The following is a 17872-nucleotide window of genomic DNA, read 5'->3' on the forward strand; positions in this document are numbered from 1 at the left end:
CCCTTCAAATTAGATCAGTTTCTAAACAAAAGCATCATTTAAATGTGAAATATCAGTGTTTCATTTTGGAAATATTTACTGCTTCCTTGTTTCAAACCTCCAGAATGAGACATTCTGCAATTTTCCTGAAAACTATCCCATATTCACAATTTTTTTCAGATTCTGCAAAAAATGAGTTTTGTATTTGTAATATTTTAGCTGGCAAGGGTGGAGATGCAGTAAGAGTACACCTACAACTTAATTAAGAGTTCACAAGGTCTGAACTTAAAAGTTCACATGAGGCTGTGTATATATATGGGAAGTGTAGAATTCCATGTGCTAAGTAGGTACTTAAGAGAGAAATAATTGAAAATGTCACTACAGAGAAGATTTAAGACTGCTCTTTTTTTTTTTGAGGAAGACATGTGGAAGAATTTTCATGGAGGTTGTGACAAAGATGTGATAAACAACTAGCAGAAGTAAAAGCAGTGAGAAACATGAAGTCTCTCTCTAGTTTCCCAACACTAAGATTTCCTTTTTGATATTAAACTCAGCATTGAATAATCTCCTCTGGTTTTACTCTCTGAACTCTGCTGCAGGTTTATCTTCACTCATTGGCCTCCTTAGGAGAGCCAATGAACGGAAGGCAGAATTGCTCAGCCTGCTTCCTCAGTGTTTGCCTAGGTTCTCAGCACAGGAAGCTCTGAAAAGTCAGAAGGAGGAACCTCTCCAGCTTTGAGGAGCCAGTCAGCCCAGAGCATGCACAGCTAAAGGAGAGGCATGGGAAAGAGGGAGAGGAAACACTGACACTGGCTGCTGAGGATGTATTGGCAGGCAAGAAATGCTCCCCATGACCACAGTTAAGTTGGTGGAGGGATGGATGGAGTGAGGAAGCTGCCTGAGCCATGAAAACAGGAACCAACATGAAGATTGCTGGGAAGACCGTGTATGTTTTTGTGCTGCTCACCGTCACCATGGTCATGAGATTAGCAGGTGAGTCTAACTGGACCAATTGGCCATTTGGATGTAAGAATGGGAAATGTGCACAGCTCCTTTCTTTATAAAAGCTATAAATAGTTATATGGCTTTAATTAAGTGCTAAAAATTATAATGCACAGTTAAGATATGCTTTCCCAATACCCACTCCTGCTCATCTTAGTGGTCACAAGGCTGCCAGGTATTTTCCCTGTGACTTCTATGTAGGCAACTGTGTAATGACCCTTAGCTGGGAACATACAATTTGTCACAAATGGCCTTTTTACTAAGACCTCCAAATCACATCATCTGAGAAAATGAGTCTTTTGACACCCTAAAAATATGCCTGGGACAGTGTTTGGGAACTTGAAGCTTTTGGACATGTAGTTTCTGCTGAAGAGAGGCTGCAGGCACTTTGAAATAGGGCAGGGATCTCTCAGACCTTTCAGAGGAGAAGTGGAAGGTCTCTGATGTGCTGATAGAGGGGAGCAGCTTCTGGAATTTCATTCTATGGTGCATGGCCAGTATGAAGATGGGAAAGGCTTTTGTACCAAGGGCAATGGCAGTCCAAATTTTCTGTCTTTTAGTGTAGTTGACTTCATTTTAATACAGTTTAGCTACAGCAGTTAATGTTTCCCACATACTGCTCATTTGCATATTCAGAGCTTATGTTTTTCCAGACACTATAAAGCAATCCAGGGATTTAATAATGGAGCTAAGGATTTGAGGAGCAGTTCCAGAAACTTAAACTGTTTCTGTATAGGAGGAGGAAGGCAGATAAGCCCATGAGATCCAAATTAAACTTTGGACATCTCTGAACAATATGTAACATGCATGTGTCCATTCCTATTATGGACAGATAGAACTAAACTACACGGACATGAGTTACTTCATTCCTATTGGTCAGAAAATAAAAATATCTCCTTTGTGGTATTTTAAAGCAAAACAGATGCAGTCATTGTTGGCAGTGATGGAACACCCATCTATAATGTCTGGTGTGATGAGGAGAGGTTCTAAATGGTTACCCCAGTGCTGCCCACTTGAAAAATTTAAATACTTCTTGAACATTATTAACATTATTTGGATCATTAACCTCACAACAGGCACACTGGTGGTAAAAGATCTGTCCCTATTCTCTAGGTAAGAACTATGTCAAAAGAATACTGAGGAAGCTGCTCAAGTTCATGCAGATCAATTATGGTATCATCAAAGACAATCTACATTTTTGAAGACAGTCACTCAAAAAGTAAAGGAGCATGAATACACCACAGAATATTAAAGAAAAAGTGGGGACACAAAGAGAAATCATACTGGCAAAAATTATTTTAAAAAATTCAATTTGCTGGAAATATTTTTAAAATGTCCAATGCCAAAAAGCGGAGAGTTGTCACCCTAAGGTGTTTAGATTTTAACTTATTGGTGTCTTAGTTAACTAATTATATTGCCCTTCAAAGATTATAGAAAAAGGTGTTCTATTGAAATCTAATTTCACACCTGAAACCTCTTTCCTTAACCTGCTCCCAGTAAAAAGCAGCCTACATTTGATGGGAAGTTTTTATCAAGCACTGCTCCTAAACTTGTTTCCTTCAGTATGAGGATGGCTCTTCTGAGCAAGATCTAGCAGCAAGAGTTTTTTCCTTCAGAGAGCACAGGCTAAATGTGTCAAGCTGATCTAATGTGCATATTCTGTCCAGATAATTTTAGTCTTCAGTGTTGCATGAAGCTCAGAAGGAACTATGTCCCCCCCTTCTGAAGACTAGAGCAAGCTACTCTGAAAGAAAAGAAGTCATGGAAAATTTGTTGTATGTAACCAGACTTTATCTCCATTAACATTTTCCTTAACATTTCCTCAGCGTGTTGTTTTGTGTGACTGGGTTAGTTTTTACCACAGCAGATGGAGCAGCTCAGAAAAAAGGCTGAGGTTGCTTCCTAATTGTCATACCTAGATCTGCCCTCAGGAAGAGTTGGATAATAAGCTACTGAAGTTGTTGGGACATGATCTCTACTAAAAATCCTTTTGTGACAATCCTCAGTAGCAGCAGTGAAAAAGACTCAGAATTAAAATATTTTTGATAATGCTCTGAAGGTTTCTCTAGTTTAGCTAAGCACACGACACCTCAAGTGGTTGTGTATACTCCAAGGGAGAATGGTAAGGACAGGCAAGGTCTTCCATGAGAAGTCCATGCAATAAATCTCTTTTTATTGAAATAACATTTACAGCATTTGACTGGGTACATACTGCCTCTGTAGTTTATCCTGTGACAATGGATATGTGCAAGTGCTTCACAGGAAGCTGCAAGAAATCCATTATCAGTAATGAGATGTGATTCCCTATGGTTGTTCAATTTTATCAATAGTGAAAAACTGAAGTCGGTGACATTGTGCTGGAATAATAGACTATGAGGTGAATGAAGTAAAGTTAATTTACAGAGCAACCTAGCTACAGTTCAAGTTTGCCTGCATATGTAACTTCCTTGAATGCTACTGCTTTCATTTAGTTTCTTTCCTTAATAAAACCAGTACATTCTTTTTCACTAGTACCAATGTTTTGTTGCCTTTTGACTATCTCTGCCCTAATATGGTTCACTGCATCTGTCTCTGTAGACTTCTATTCTAGTTTATGGTGGAATCTTGCTCCAGATACAAAAAATGATAGCCAAAAAATCTATTATGGTAAAATTTCATTTGTCTCCATTTCACTATTTCTTTGCTGCTCCTTTGGGACTGTGTGCTGGAATTATTCTGACTTCTTTTACCCTAAAAGCATCTGAACCCAAGCAGCCTGTTTTTCTGATCCAAATTCTTTAAAATAATTCTGTACCTTTAAATAAAGCAAAAATTTTCATAGAACACATCTAAACTGCCATAGTCCAATCTTCCAAACACATCCTTATGAAACCAACATTTTATTTTGCTGTGGTCCAAACACAGAGTGCGTTTGTGCCTGAACTTGTCTGCTTTCAAAACCGTGGAAAGAAGGAAGTTCAGTCTTCCAAACTGACCGCATACTTCATGACTTACAAAGCAAGCAGATTTTCTTTAACTGTGAGTGCACTTTTTGGGGTAGGTGCTACTTAAAACTCACAGCGGATGTATTTTGTATAATGAGGTGCAATCATTCTTAAGAAAAAAGCATAGAGAATTTTCTTATGCTGCCTTATCTTGGTGTTGAATAAGACAATACTGGGATGAAAACTGCAATGCTAAGGGTAAGCAAGGTATGACTGTGATTTTGACCATTAAAAGTGAGGTCAGAAGGATGTTTTCATAGCAGTTTGTTATCTGCTCTCTGCAAAGTATGAAAAAGAAGGCACACAACCTACAGTTTGCAGACAATGATCTATTTTTGTTTAGAATAGTAGGAAAACACTGCTTAAGCATAAGTGAAGAGTATTTGTTTTATTTTTCTTCTCACGTGGCTGAGAGTAAAAGGCCAAGTTCAGCACATAGAACAAAATATAAAACAATCTGTATCTGTTTCTACACTGAGAACTGGAAGCACTTTGTCACTTGTGATGTCACAGTGCTACTCTGAAAGCAATACTATCCAAGGCACTTTGACGTCCAGTGCAAATCCCTTTTGCCCTCTTCCATTCCAGCTCACATTCTGCAAGAAGGAAGATTTATTTACTTACTTTGCACAGTTCAGAAGTAGCAAAGTTCAAAGTTTACAGCCAGACTGATATACCGTGTGACAGCTTATTAAGCTCAGTGATGATTTAGTATCATCTGAGGATTTGGCCAACAGTGTTTGTTCTCTTCATTTAAGAAGTGTACCCATCCTTTTTTTTTTCCCCTACAGTCATACTATATTGAGACATAACTGGTTTACATGGGGATAAATCAATGAATTGCTGGATCAAATTGCAGGCATTTTATTAGAAAACACTTTTCACAAACAATTTGAGCACCAAAACAAGTACCCATTTTATTGAAAAGCTGATTTAAATACTGATTAAGACATGGTTCTGTATTTGACTTTCCAGTCAAAATTTGTTGGACTACCTATTTTTTATTATGATGACATTTTTAGCTACTGAATTTCAGCACACATCTAACATTCTACTCATCAAGGTCAACTGATTTTTCTTGTGTGACAGATCAATTCTTTATACTAATAACACTGTGTTCTTCCTGCTTTCAACAAATTTCCTCACACACTGCTGATACAGCCAATGCCATTAGTAAAAACTTAAATGGAATTACGGCAAAAATCAGCTGCTGAGAAACATTATCAGCAAGCTACCTTAAAACTGGAACCACCATTTAATTGCCTTTTCTTTCTCTCCTTAACCCAGTTCTTTATTCATCCCTTGAACAGTTGTAGTCCCTGTAGTTGTCCCTTTATTCTTTCAGCTTAATTTTTTTCAAGGGGACACTGTATCAAACACATCTCTACCTAAGTGAGCTTTAGCATCTTTTCATTGCCTTCAAAATCAGCTGTCTTGAAAGACTGCTTGAAAAGATACTGGAGAATGCTTAAGAGAATTGAAAAATCATAGAAAAATTACACACTAGGAACTGGCAACTGCAAAGGTATATTCCACCTTGAGAGGGAAGACTGAAACTTTGGGATCACTATTGACTGCTATCAGTGTCCTCAGCCCTCTGCAACATATAATGAGTCATGTTGAAGTTTGCAATCTTAAAAAATCCAGCCATTCTATGAGCACTTCATATTGCAAAACCAATGACAAAGAGCGTGAGATTAGTATCTCAGTTTGCATGAAGCAGCAAGAAAAAGTGATAATACTTTTCTTGGTGGCAAGAAAAGTACTGCAAGTGGCATGGTAGTGGTGACAGAAAATAAATGTGTTAAAAGAAGAACAAAATAACAATTTTGAGTATAAGGAAAAAAGGAATTTTGACGATAAAGGAAATTCCTAACTAGAATGAAATGAAAATAAGACATCTTTTCAAGGAATAATGAAAACTATGGGTAAAAGAGTATGAGTGTGAAACTAGCAATAAAGGTATAAGTCTTTTAATGTGTCCTTTTAAAGATACATCTGTGCTCAAAAAGCTATGATCTAGGTTTCAAGAAACAGAGGCTTATGAACTTAGGTCAGCTATTTGATGTGTTTCTATAATGAAATTTAATGTAGTCTAACTACTCGCTTCTCACCTGAAACACAGGAAAGGTTTTTAGCCCACACTCCATCCTGTGCTGCTGTGACTATGTTTTCAAAGTCACAAATCTACACTATATAAGAATCTGTCAGTACATCAGCAATTCCTACCCTAGTACAAAGCACTTCTCTTTCATTTCATTCCAGACAAGCCTTGCTGGGTGTCACAGGAACTCTGTGGCAGTAGAAGGGGAAAACAGATGCAGAACCAGACTTGTATCTGAACTCTTCCAAGCATCCACTGTTGCCTTTTTGCTTATGACTTGCTGTGACTCATATACTACATTCATTCCAAGATACAGTTAGTCATTGGCTGTGGTATGATCATTGTTTCAGTTCATTATATCTCTAAGTTTAATACCTACAGGGGGTGTAGGGGGATTATGCATCAAAATGCTCTGGTAAATTATTACTGTAAGAAATAAAGAATCAAGAGGATGTCTGAGAAATATGTCTGAGAAAGTAAAGTAGTCTCTTTATAGTGCAAAAAACTCTTTAACAGTTAAATTTTGCAAGAGACTGTCATGGAAATTGAGGCAATAAAAATTTCTACTGTGGTTTAAAACCTGCCATGAAGAATAACAGAGACTGGAAATCTTTCATGTTTGAAAGCAGCACTTTCAACCTACATAACTGTCTCTGATTTTGCAGTGATTCCCCTCAAAAGTTTAGTGGCTTTACAATCAAATGTTCCTGTTTTTAAAATCTTTGTTCTTTCAGTGTGAGAAAGTCTCTGAGAAATAGGAGAAATGACAAAATAAGTGATACTGAAAAGAAGCTGGTGTGACTCTTATTCATGACAGCTTTCAAACACTGCATAAACCAAACAGAAAAAAACCGAGCAAATTTTTCCCCCAGTCTTTTCAAATTACAGTAACCTTACAATGACAACAATAACCAGCACATTTTTGAAAGACAAATGTGAACTCCTCAACCGAGTTTGTTTTTCCATAAAAGTGGAATCTGTCAGTGCGTTGGAATGTGCACTTAGTGCACTGCAATAGAGCTTGAGAACCTTCTCAGACATGGCTTGAAGTATTCTGCAACAGTCAAGGAGAGACAATGAGAGATGACATAATTAGATCTCAGAGGCTGCAGTCAAACTGGAGAACCTCAGTCTAAAGGCCTGCTACGACCAGATGAGTCTTCAAGGTGAAATCTGATCACAATGGATTTGCATTCACAACCAAAATGAAATGGTTCAGTCTGGTGCTGTACAGAACTCCCAGAACCTGACTCCTCTGTTTTCCACATCAGTGTGACAGACAGCATGTACTTCTGGTTTCCTGAGCTCTGCTCTTTCTGGCTAACAGAAAAAATGATTGCTGTTTTCCAGAGTTCAACTCAATTGTGAAGAACATAACTGAAAATGAGATGTTATTTAAAATAAATAGGTAACCCTTTATTTCTTATCTCTTGTGTGCAATGAAATAACAGTGCTGACATTTAATTACCATCCCATTTAATGCACCAAGATGAGCTTGATAGCTCACACCTTCAAATCTCTTGTTCTCTGCAGGCCCACAGAAGTTGAGGCCTTGTTGCACTAATTATCCCCTTTTTCAGCCACAGCCAGCTGTCAGTTCAGTTCAGATGTAAGATGAGATTTCACCTCAAGAGCTGTAGCTGTGCAAAATGCTGGTCTGAGCCTCCGAGCAGACAAATGCTGATGTGGATGCCATAAATCTGCCTTAACACACTGGTCACAAACCAATTGATTATCACAGAGGAAACAGCAGCAAATGACTTTTAGCCACTTTGCAGCATGAAAAGACCATTCCAGAAGACAATGGTGTGGTGAGAGGTCTGAATTAAAATACTTGCAGCACTGAACATTTTCTCTTTAACAGAAATGGAATACTGTGCTGGTTTTTAGCAGGGAGAGAACTCATTTTCTTCATAGTGGTTTCTATGGAGCTGGATTTGTGCTGGAAACTGTGTTGACATTACAGAGATGTTTTGAGCAGTGCTTACACAGAGCCAAGGCCTTTTCTGATTCTCACAACACCACTGAGTGTTCCACCACTGTGGTCCAAAAGAGCTGGAAAGGAACACCGCCAGGACAGCTGACCCCAACTGGCCATAGGGATATTCCAGACCATGTGGCATCATGCTCAGCACATAAAACTGGGGGAAGAACAAAGAAGGGATGCTTGGATCTATGATGTTTGTCTTCCCAAGTCACCATTATGCATGATACAGTCCTGCTTTCCTGTAAATGGCTGAACACCTACCTGCCTTTGAGATGTTTTGTTTTTCTTGTGTGCATAGCTTTTGCTTTACCTATTAACCTCTTGAGTTTTCTCACCTTTCTGATTCTCTCCCCATCCCACTGTAGGGGGAGTCTGCGAGAGAGAGCTTGCGGCTGTGTGGGGCTTTGTTGCCAGCTGGGATTAAACTACAAGAAACACTTCTGCTTGTTTAGTTCTCCTGTAGAGTAGACATACACCCTCTAGGTTTAGTGAAATTCCCAGAGGAAAGGGGAGATTGCAGCTTCCCTCAGAGCTCCTGAGTACATATCCAAGAACACAGGCTGGGGCAGGCAGCATAAGGAGGACAAAGAAAGCAGATCAGGAGACCTTGGCAAAGGACTTGATTGTAGCAGGCCCACAAGAAGTAATGAAAGTGAGGGAAAAGGAGTTCAGGTGTGATCATGTAAAAATGTGCAACCTGACAAGTCAGCAAAAGGGTGTGGAGTAGAAAAGAGGACTGAGGGAAAGAACCTGTTCTTTAGGGGCAGAGGGACCAAAGGAGATTTATTTTCGTGTCTTTACTTTCATAAGTAAAGCCAGCAATTCTGTGTCCCCTGCAGACCTGTCACTTTATGATGTATTGATTTATATTCTAATAAAATATACTTTTAGATACTTAATGGTTTTTGGTATGCTGATTGGAAAGAGAAAGCAGAATATGTCCAACTTCAATCCAATGAGAGGTCTTACCAACAACTTCAAAGTGGAGGAAATGCTAAGGCTGACCAGGAAGGATGGGATAGGGATGGGGATAACTTGTATGTAAGGAAATGCCTTTGTATTTGGGGATCCCATAGCTATTTACACATTAACTTCTGGGAATATACATTTTGGATTGCTTCTGAATAAAGCTAATTCTGTGGTAAGAACTAGCAAGTTTTGACCTTTCCTGGGATAATATTTTAGTTTGAAATAGAAAGTTCATCACAAACTTCCATGAACATAGATGACATTATTCTTCATGGTTTGGAAGCTCCCCATCAAGTATTACCCAGGTCCAGTCCTATTTTGCTTGTGAGTCACTTCAAAGTCACTTTTATTAACCAAACCTTTAAGGATTTTTGGCAGACACATTCTTTTGTAAAGGAAAGCAAAAGATCATGTTTCTAGCAGCATGTGCCCAAAAAAGAGCAAATCAAGGAAGAAAATTCACAATTAATATTTACACTAATGCTGCTTACCTGCACTCTCACAATAAAAGAGGGCAATAAAGTGAAGACAGTTTAACCTTTTATATTATAAGACCTCTTTGAAAAAGTATGAAGCTGTGTGGCTAGGATAAGCAAGATGATTTTTTACTAATTAATGTGTCATCTGGGGAAAATTCTTGTCATACTTAAAGTCATCTGAATCAATAACAAGATGCAGGCAATTTCATACAATTTCTACAAATTTTCTGTAAACCTAAAATTGTATTTAAACTTGATTCAGCAGATTTTAAGCTTTCTGATGTGGTTTCTTGGAGTGAAGTGAAGTGAATGTGCCTGATTCATTCAGAGGAGAATATAACAGAAAGGCATAGCAAAAAGCACCACTTTCACTGCCTCTTTCTTTACAGCCTTGAAGCTTGAAAACCCATTGTGTTGGGTTTTTAACATTGCAATGAGCTGCTTAGGAGATGCTGAGTTGAAAGACAAGTAAATTTCTGCTGCTTTAGTATGTAAATGGAAGTCTACCCAGTTCAATATGCACAACACTGTCATTCTTGTTCAACATTTGCAAATATTATCCAAAAAAACCCCCAGCTCCAACACAGGGGCAGTTTGGGTGCTCAGGTTTGCTTAGTCATTTTCAGATTCCCACTGTATGGGATTTCATATGAATGCAGAAGTAAAAGTTGTTTATTTTGTTGGCAGCAACGGTTAGAGAGAAAAGCCACTGTCATGTGGCCAGATGCAACAGTCATATTCCTGTATTTTAGGTCCTGTGAGCAACCCACTGGAGGATTTGCTCACACAAGCACAGCCTTTGGATGCGGAACCGCTGAAGACAATGGGCAGGAGTAGGGTCCTCCTCCAGTATCCAGTCTTATCCACTAAGATGATCCTCAGTGGGAAATTTGTATTGCAGGGGTTGGCCATGACAGGCCATTGGCTCCATAATCCACAGCTGTAGGAAGAGATGACAGACAACATGCAGATGAGCACAGCCATGGCCTCACGCTTGTTTGTAGCACTGCAGACATTTCCCTGTGAAGTCCAGACCACAACTCCTGGGCTCCCTCTCACACGTTCTCTTTTTTTTCTCCTCAGGGAACAACTCCTCAGTGTTAGTGATGACTGTAGGTAACAGCTCAGTTCTCACCTGCTTTCTCAAAGGAAATATAACTATGCTAACATGGACAATAACCCCCAAGGCTGGAGGCCTGTGCACCTTGGTATACAGGGTTGATACGAACGAGACACACAGAACAACCTGTAGTGACAACATAAACTGGATATTCAGAGCAGGTCTGCCTCCTGCCCTTGGGATACGGCAAGTGGGGCTAGCCCAGGAGGGAAATTACAGCTGTGAAGCGGCAACAACAGAAGGGAATTTCCACACAAGGTACCACCTGACTGTGCTGGGTAAGGAATGTGCAAAAGGGAGCTTTTTAAAAATTAGACTAATGAGGGTAAGGTTAGATTAGATATTAGGAAGCTATTTGGTATTGTGAGGATAGTGCCACTGGAACACTGATTGTCCAGAGAAGCTGTTGACATCCCAGTGTTAAAGACCAGTGAGACTTGAAGCAACCCAGTCTTGTGGAAGGTGTCCCTTTGCATGGCAAGGTGGTTGGAACTAGAGCATCTTTAAAGTTCCTTCCAACCTAAGCTATTCTGTGATTCTGTGATTCTTGCTGGGACAAACTCATGCATTTCATTGGGAGTATCTCTGTGTCTCCTTTCTCCTTATTTCCCATAACTCTTCTCCCTTCTGCTGCTCCCTTTTTCCACTGTCTAGTTAGAAGTGACAGGTGTGAAGCAATTTCCCATGTACACACAGAGAATATGAATGGCTGTGATGAGGCTCAACTGGATGCGGGAGAGTTGGGCAAAAGGGAAAAAGAGAGCTCTTCTTTGTCTCGTGTGTTTTGGGCCCATGTTGTGGGATGGGATGGGATAGGACGGGATGGGATGGGATGGAATGGGATAGGATGGGATGGGATAGGATGGGACGGGATAGGACGGAACGGGATGGGATGGGATGGGATGGGATGGGATGGGATGGGATGGGATGGGATGACAGCCCCAGCCTTATTTTCCTCTTTTCACTGGGTTTAGTTTGGGTTCATTTTGGGCAGAGGACAAGAACAGCCCATCCCAGCTGTTCCAAACTAGCTCCATGCATGTCCCCTTGCTGGTGCTTTGCAGCTCCCCCGAGGCTGAGCCTGTCCTGTGATGAGCAGGGCAGCCCTGTGTGTGAGGCAGCGGCAGGGAAGCCGCCGGCTCAGCTCTCCTGGGTCCCAGAGGGCAGCTCCACTGCAGAGGAGAAGTGCTACGACAACGGGACAGTGACTGTTCTCAGCAAGTTCACAGCGTGTAGCACCAATGTCACCAATGTGACCACCTGCATGGTGTCCCACCCAGCTGGGAACTGGAGCCAGTCCATATCCTGCTGTCCCTCAGGTGAGCTTCCCTTTGTGCTTTCTGTGTTCAGAGCCCTGTCCAGCTTTCTCAGCTCTTGCTCCTTCTAGAATGGAAAGTCTCTAAAATATACAGAAATCTTCAGTGAAGTCCTATAGAGACAAGAGTATCATCCCTGACTGCCTTTGCCCAGAAACATCAGTGGCTTCTTTGTGTTCTGGACATTATTTCCTAATGCTTTCTTCCCTAAGAGGGATATATATATACATGTGGTAATATTCTTTTGGTAGTGGAAATGCTTATGGAAATGGGAGAAAGCAGTCATTATCCTTGTATTCAAATAATCACTTGGAATGAGAATATTAGGATTTTTTTTTTTTTTGGATGCAAATTTTAATACCGTGGTAAGAGAGATGGAGAGCCAAGTCTCGAGTTGCTAGCAGAAAAAAATACATTCCTTCATTCCAAATTTTGAATGTCTGATAACGTATGACCCTTGGGTTCTGGTTTTTGGTTTTCTTGTTGCCTTTGATAATATTTATGACTACTGAGAAATGATGAGTCCTTGAGAGGAACTCAGGTTTGGCTTAGTGAAAATATATTATGAATGGCCACTGTGACATTAGTGGAATCTACTTTTCCTCTGACAGACACTCCATTTGTATTTCTCCCCAAAGTTTCATTACTATGTTCCTTTCTGCTGAAGGACATTCTATTTGTTTTACAAGCATGCTAAAAATGCATGTATGTTCTAAAGCAACTTTAATCTTCTACTGAAATAATACAGAAACTGAGAAGAAGATATAACTGAGACTGTCTCTTTATGTTTAGAGAAAATCAACACCAACGTTTTCCTGTATGCCTGCATCATTAGTTGTGTTCTGATCATTATCACCTTGCTGGCTGTCATTTACTATTTCAAGCTCCATGGTGATAGGTATGTACTTATACTAAGGTGCTAAGGAAAAATCGTCTAGTGCTAGGAGAAATTTTAAAGTACTCTTTGTGTCTTGAAATAATATGATTCTGTCAGTCTGTGCTGCTGTGATTAACCAAATTAACTACATCAAATATTTCTGTACTGAAGACACTGTGCACTGTGCATTGCACACATCTTCACAGAATGATGCCCTGAGTAAAATATAAATGGGAAGAAGTTGGGCAAGGACCCTGATTGCACTGCCTCCTAAAGAGGAACACTTATTTCTGATAGGAATCTGTGAGAGTAAATCTTCTTCAGATACTGTCACAGTCTGCCAGTATCTCTCAGGGCACTGGTTCTGCTGCCTAGTAAGTTCCACTAAATGCCAGAGGACTGAGCAATGCCAGCCTGCCATATGAGCAGAATGAACAGCAGATTCTATCTGTATTTATTAAAAAATTCCTTGAGTGAAGCTGGGCTCTGGTCCCTTTAGGATTTCCTATGGGGAAAAAAAAAGTAGTTCTGAGGAATACCAACAGAAATAATTTGTGGAGTGGAATGATGAATTAGCACCTGTACTGAAAACGTCAGCTAGGTTCCTCATTTGCCTGTTACAAACTGTTTTTCTCTCAGACCTTTTCCCTCAGAGGTGAAGAATTAGTTCAATACCATTTCACTAACTGCAAAATGTATATCCTTACAGAGGGCTTTGGTTCTAATCTGCTTCCATTTTATGTATAAGCACCTACAAACATAAGAAAAAACTTCTTTAGAAAGGTAGGGTGCTATAATTTCAGGATCAAATGTCAAGGAGAGAGAGACATGAGAAGGTTTTACTCTTGAAGACAAGAAAAAGAAATGTTTCATAAGCTTTTGATCAAAGAAACCAAGCTGTGATCCAGCTGAATGTATTTTAATACTTTTCTTTTTCACAGACAATGCCACAAAACCAAACCTCCTGAAATTGCTCCTATACATTCCCAACAGGTAAGAAGAATTATGCAAATTAGACCATCACCAAATCATGGTGATTCTGGTGGCCCTGGAAACATGATCAGTGAAAGGAAAACATTAGATTTTTACTCTCAGCTTTCAGCAAGTACTAGGGTGTCTGATATATTTACTCTTAGCTCTTTATAGGACAAAATGAAGTTATTATCTTCACCATAACTTTGACCTGGAACAAACACTAGAGGTGTGTTCCAACAGCAAACACTCAGCTAAAGCCATCCTTTAATTTTAACAAGGAGTCAGTACCACCACATTTCCCTTGTCATATCACATACCCTGTCTACAACTACTCTCCAGATAATAGCATGGGTTGGGGAATATTAAGAAAACTGTTAGTGAACAAGAAGATTAAGCAACAAGATTAACAGACACCAAAAGAAAAAGAATATCCCTTTTGGTGTCCAGAATGATAATTGTATGAACTTTGAAGGCCACTCTTTATCTTGCATGGTCAATCCACAATTAAAGAAACAATCATACTCAAGAACATGGAAGGAGAGCTGAGCTGCAAACTGGGAGATATTTTTTGATATCCTATGTTGTTAGAAGCTTCCTGTGTAACTGAGCAATTCACCTGTAAGCTGTCTCTGTTCTTTGCTGCCAAATCCAAATAAGAGCATCTCTACACAGACAAGATGTGTTACAATTATATCGTATCTGTGCACCTACAGTATACACTAGACTCAAATTCTGCCATCAACTTAAAAAGATGCTTCAGTTTCTAAAGAGACTTAGTCAGTCCTAGTTATTAGTATTCCTGCTGCCCTCCCTCCCAACTGCTGACAGACACAGTTGCATTAATGTAAAATAATGGTTTAAGTACCAGCGTTCTTGCTGTCATGTCATGGGACTTTCATTGGCATGTCTGTAGACTGAAATGCAGACTGATTAGGAATGAATCAAGGTCAAGACTCTAGCATATTATTTGCTCTTTCTAGAGAGTCAGACCCTAATAAAATTTTTTTTCAGGCCAGTGAAAGTGGAGTAGAAGGGAAGATAAAGGAGGCAAATGAAACAACACCTCAGCTTTACCCTCCAAATCTTTGATAGAAACAGCAATCCACATTCCTTGGTAGAAAAATAAATAGAAGGATTTTTTTTTTCTAGTTGAAGAGGAGTAAATATGCAAGCACTATTTCCCAGTAATTTTCTTCAGTCCAGATGAAAGATTTGCAGAGATTTGCCAAGCTAAATTCCTCCTTGTATTCACAGTTTTTGGTTTTGTTTTGCTAGGATGACACAATGGAAGTGGAACCTTATACTACTTATGTTCAGAAGGAAAATGTAATTTACAACTCAGTGTCTGATCTGACAGTGGGGCAGAATCTTCCACAGGAGTTGTGTCCAGGAACATGAATGATTCAACAACATCAGAAAAGGAAAGAGATTCTTTATGGAAGACTGGTTATAGAAAGAAACTTGGAGGATTTCTTCAGATTTTGGGGCAGCATAGATCACTAGGTCTGTTCAAACACCTCTGCTTGCTGATGAGTCCATAATTCTTTTTTTCTCCCTGTTTTGCTTTCTTCTTTGGGAAAATGTGTTATTCCTTGGGAATATATGACTGACCACACACCATAGTTTTTCCTGGAAAAGAAGTTGTGAGCAGTCTTCCCTTTGCTGTTGTTGCCTGGGGATCCTAGTTCTGTCAGTCACTTGTAGTTGTTACTTTGATGCACTTGACACTATGATGTACACATTTGGGAGACAGAGGAGTGTTCTGTCTGAACTGAAACAAAACACCCTTCCACCAACAGCCACTTTTTTCTAATACATATGTTAATAACACATGACCTGATGACCTACTGATCATCACTGAATACCTCAAATAACAGAAAATAATGGTAGGTAAGACTTAGTTCTGAAAATGGAAATAAGGGATAAATTTAGAAGGTCATCCACTAAGAAGGAGACTGCCCTAGCATGACTAATTCACTTGTTAGGTTCATATCCAGTATTTCATGCCAATATGGAGTGTCATCCAGAAGAATCTGGACAAGGTTGACAAGTAGGCCAATGGAAATCTCATGAGATTTAACAAGACCAAGTGCAAGGTGCTGCACCTGGGCTGGGACAACCCCTGGTATCAACACTGACTGGGGCATGAACAGATTGAGAGCAGCCCTGCTGAGAAGGACTTAGGATGAGAGGCTGGCCATGACCCAGCAAAGTGCACTTGCATCCCAGAAAACCAAACGTCTCCTGGGCAGCATGGCCAGCAAGGGAAGGAAGGGATTCTGCTCCTCTGCTCTGCTCTTGTGAGACTCCACCTGCAGTGCTGCATCAGCTCTGGGGTCCCCTGCACAAGCAGGACATGGACCTGCTAGAGCAGATCCAAAAGAGGCCATCAAGATGATTAGAGGGATGGAACACCTCTCCTGTGAGGAAAGGCTGAGAGAGCTGGGATTGTTCAGCCTGGAAAAGAGAAGGCTTTGGGGTGACCGAATTTTGGCCTTCCAGCACCTGAAGAGAACCTGCAAGAAAGACAGAAATGGACTTTTACAAGAGCATGAAGTGACAGGGTAGTGGGGAATGGATTCAGAATGAAAGAGAGTAGGGTTAGATAAAATATTAGGAGGAAATTCTTTTCTTTGAGGGTGGTGAGACATTGGAGTAGGTTGACAGAGAAGCTGTAGGTGCCCCACCCATTGAAGTGTTCAAGAACAGGTTGGATGGAGCTCTGAGAAACCTGGTCTAGTGAAAGGTGACCCGGCCAGTGCCAGGGGGGTGCACCTTGATTTTTTAAGGTCCCTTCCAACCCAAACCACTCTATTACTTTGTGATTTCCACTAAATATGTTCATTCTGTGTTTCAGATCACTGGTATGATTATTTTTCTATGAGATTCCATGAAGATATGTCATTCCTCTCTTTCTTAAGAGTAAAAGCATTAAGATACTGTAAAATAATCAAAAACAAAGTAAATATTTCACAAAACAAAACAAGTACAAATATATCTTCTATAAATGTGCAATAATGTACAAAAAAGATAAAATGCTTGCTAGTTGTAGTAATATTTATTTTTATTACCAAAACTGAAGTTTCGTTTCATTTGTATGTCTAGATATTTTACTTATATTCTTTTCAATGTACTTCCAAGTTCACTTTTTTGTATGCAAATTAGCTTATGTATCTTGTTGTGTCTCATTTTGAAGTTACTTATTCTCATCTTCACAAAATACTCCTTGGAAATAAGTAAAATAAATTGTCCTCTATATAGTAGCAGTTGTCAAATATTTTTGATTGATGCCTTTCTAGCAAAAGTATGAACTGATTTTACAGTAACAATAAAGAAACATGTTTATAAGCCTCTGTTGACTACCTCTTATTTCAGTATTTTAAAAGACTGACTGGGTACTTAGTCTGATTGCAGCATCAGAAGAACTGGATTTTTCCTTTAGATTTAGAAATATTGTTTGACACACATTGTTAGAGCTTTCTTTTGAGCTAAGCTCCCAAGGACTATGACGCAGTGCTTGGAAAACAGACTTCTAAGCTAATTGCAGTTCCTAAATGTATTGCTCATGTAAACTGATACAGTTGGTGGTTTACTCTCACTCTAGCAGCTATCAAACAGCCACTCTTGCCAGGTGCTTTTTGCAAGCAAGTATTGCTTTTCTCCATTTTTGCATGTCATTTTAGAGTGGAAGGGATCAAAGCTGAATATCAAGCAGCTACAAACAACTTTTAAAGGAACTTCAGTTTCCAGTGACTGACCAAGGAAGAGAGCCAGTCAACACAGGCATAATCCTCTGAAATTCCTCACTTAAAATAGGTGTTATACTGACCAGTGATCTGTTTTTCCCACTCAAAAACAGAGTGCCATCACTTCCTAAGACTTTTTTTCTGTGGACTGGAAAGTGTTTTACATTGTTAAGCCTTCATAAATGGGGTTCATCAGCTCTTGAAGGTAGATTGTTGCCAGTTTATAAGCAATATATATTTACTGAAGTGTATTATCTGTTAACCTGCTGTCTAGCTGTAGGGTTTTATCATCCTTCACAGGCCTATTACACTGGACTAAATCACATAAGTTCCA

The 17872-nt window shown here is 39.6% G+C and overlaps 1 protein-coding gene across 1 annotated transcript; it reads left to right on the forward strand.

Moving 5' to 3' along the window:
- Nucleotides 1-884: 884 nt before the first annotated feature.
- On the forward strand, nucleotides 885-15190 carry LOC118690775 (cell surface glycoprotein CD200 receptor 1-A-like). The gene is made up of 6 exons (XM_036389721.1): nucleotides 885-972; nucleotides 10588-10902; nucleotides 11689-11943; nucleotides 12733-12838; nucleotides 13759-13810; nucleotides 15068-15190. Exons 1-6 carry the CDS (start codon nucleotides 885-887, stop codon nucleotides 15188-15190), a joined length of 939 nt encoding a protein of 312 aa, XP_036245614.1.
- The last annotated feature ends 2682 nt before the right edge of the window (nucleotides 15191-17872 follow it).

This window comes from Molothrus ater, chromosome 2 (genome assembly GCF_012460135.2).
Source record: "Molothrus ater isolate BHLD 08-10-18 breed brown headed cowbird chromosome 2, BPBGC_Mater_1.1, whole genome shotgun sequence".
NCBI classification, from domain to species: Eukaryota; Metazoa; Chordata; class Aves; order Passeriformes; family Icteridae; genus Molothrus; species Molothrus ater.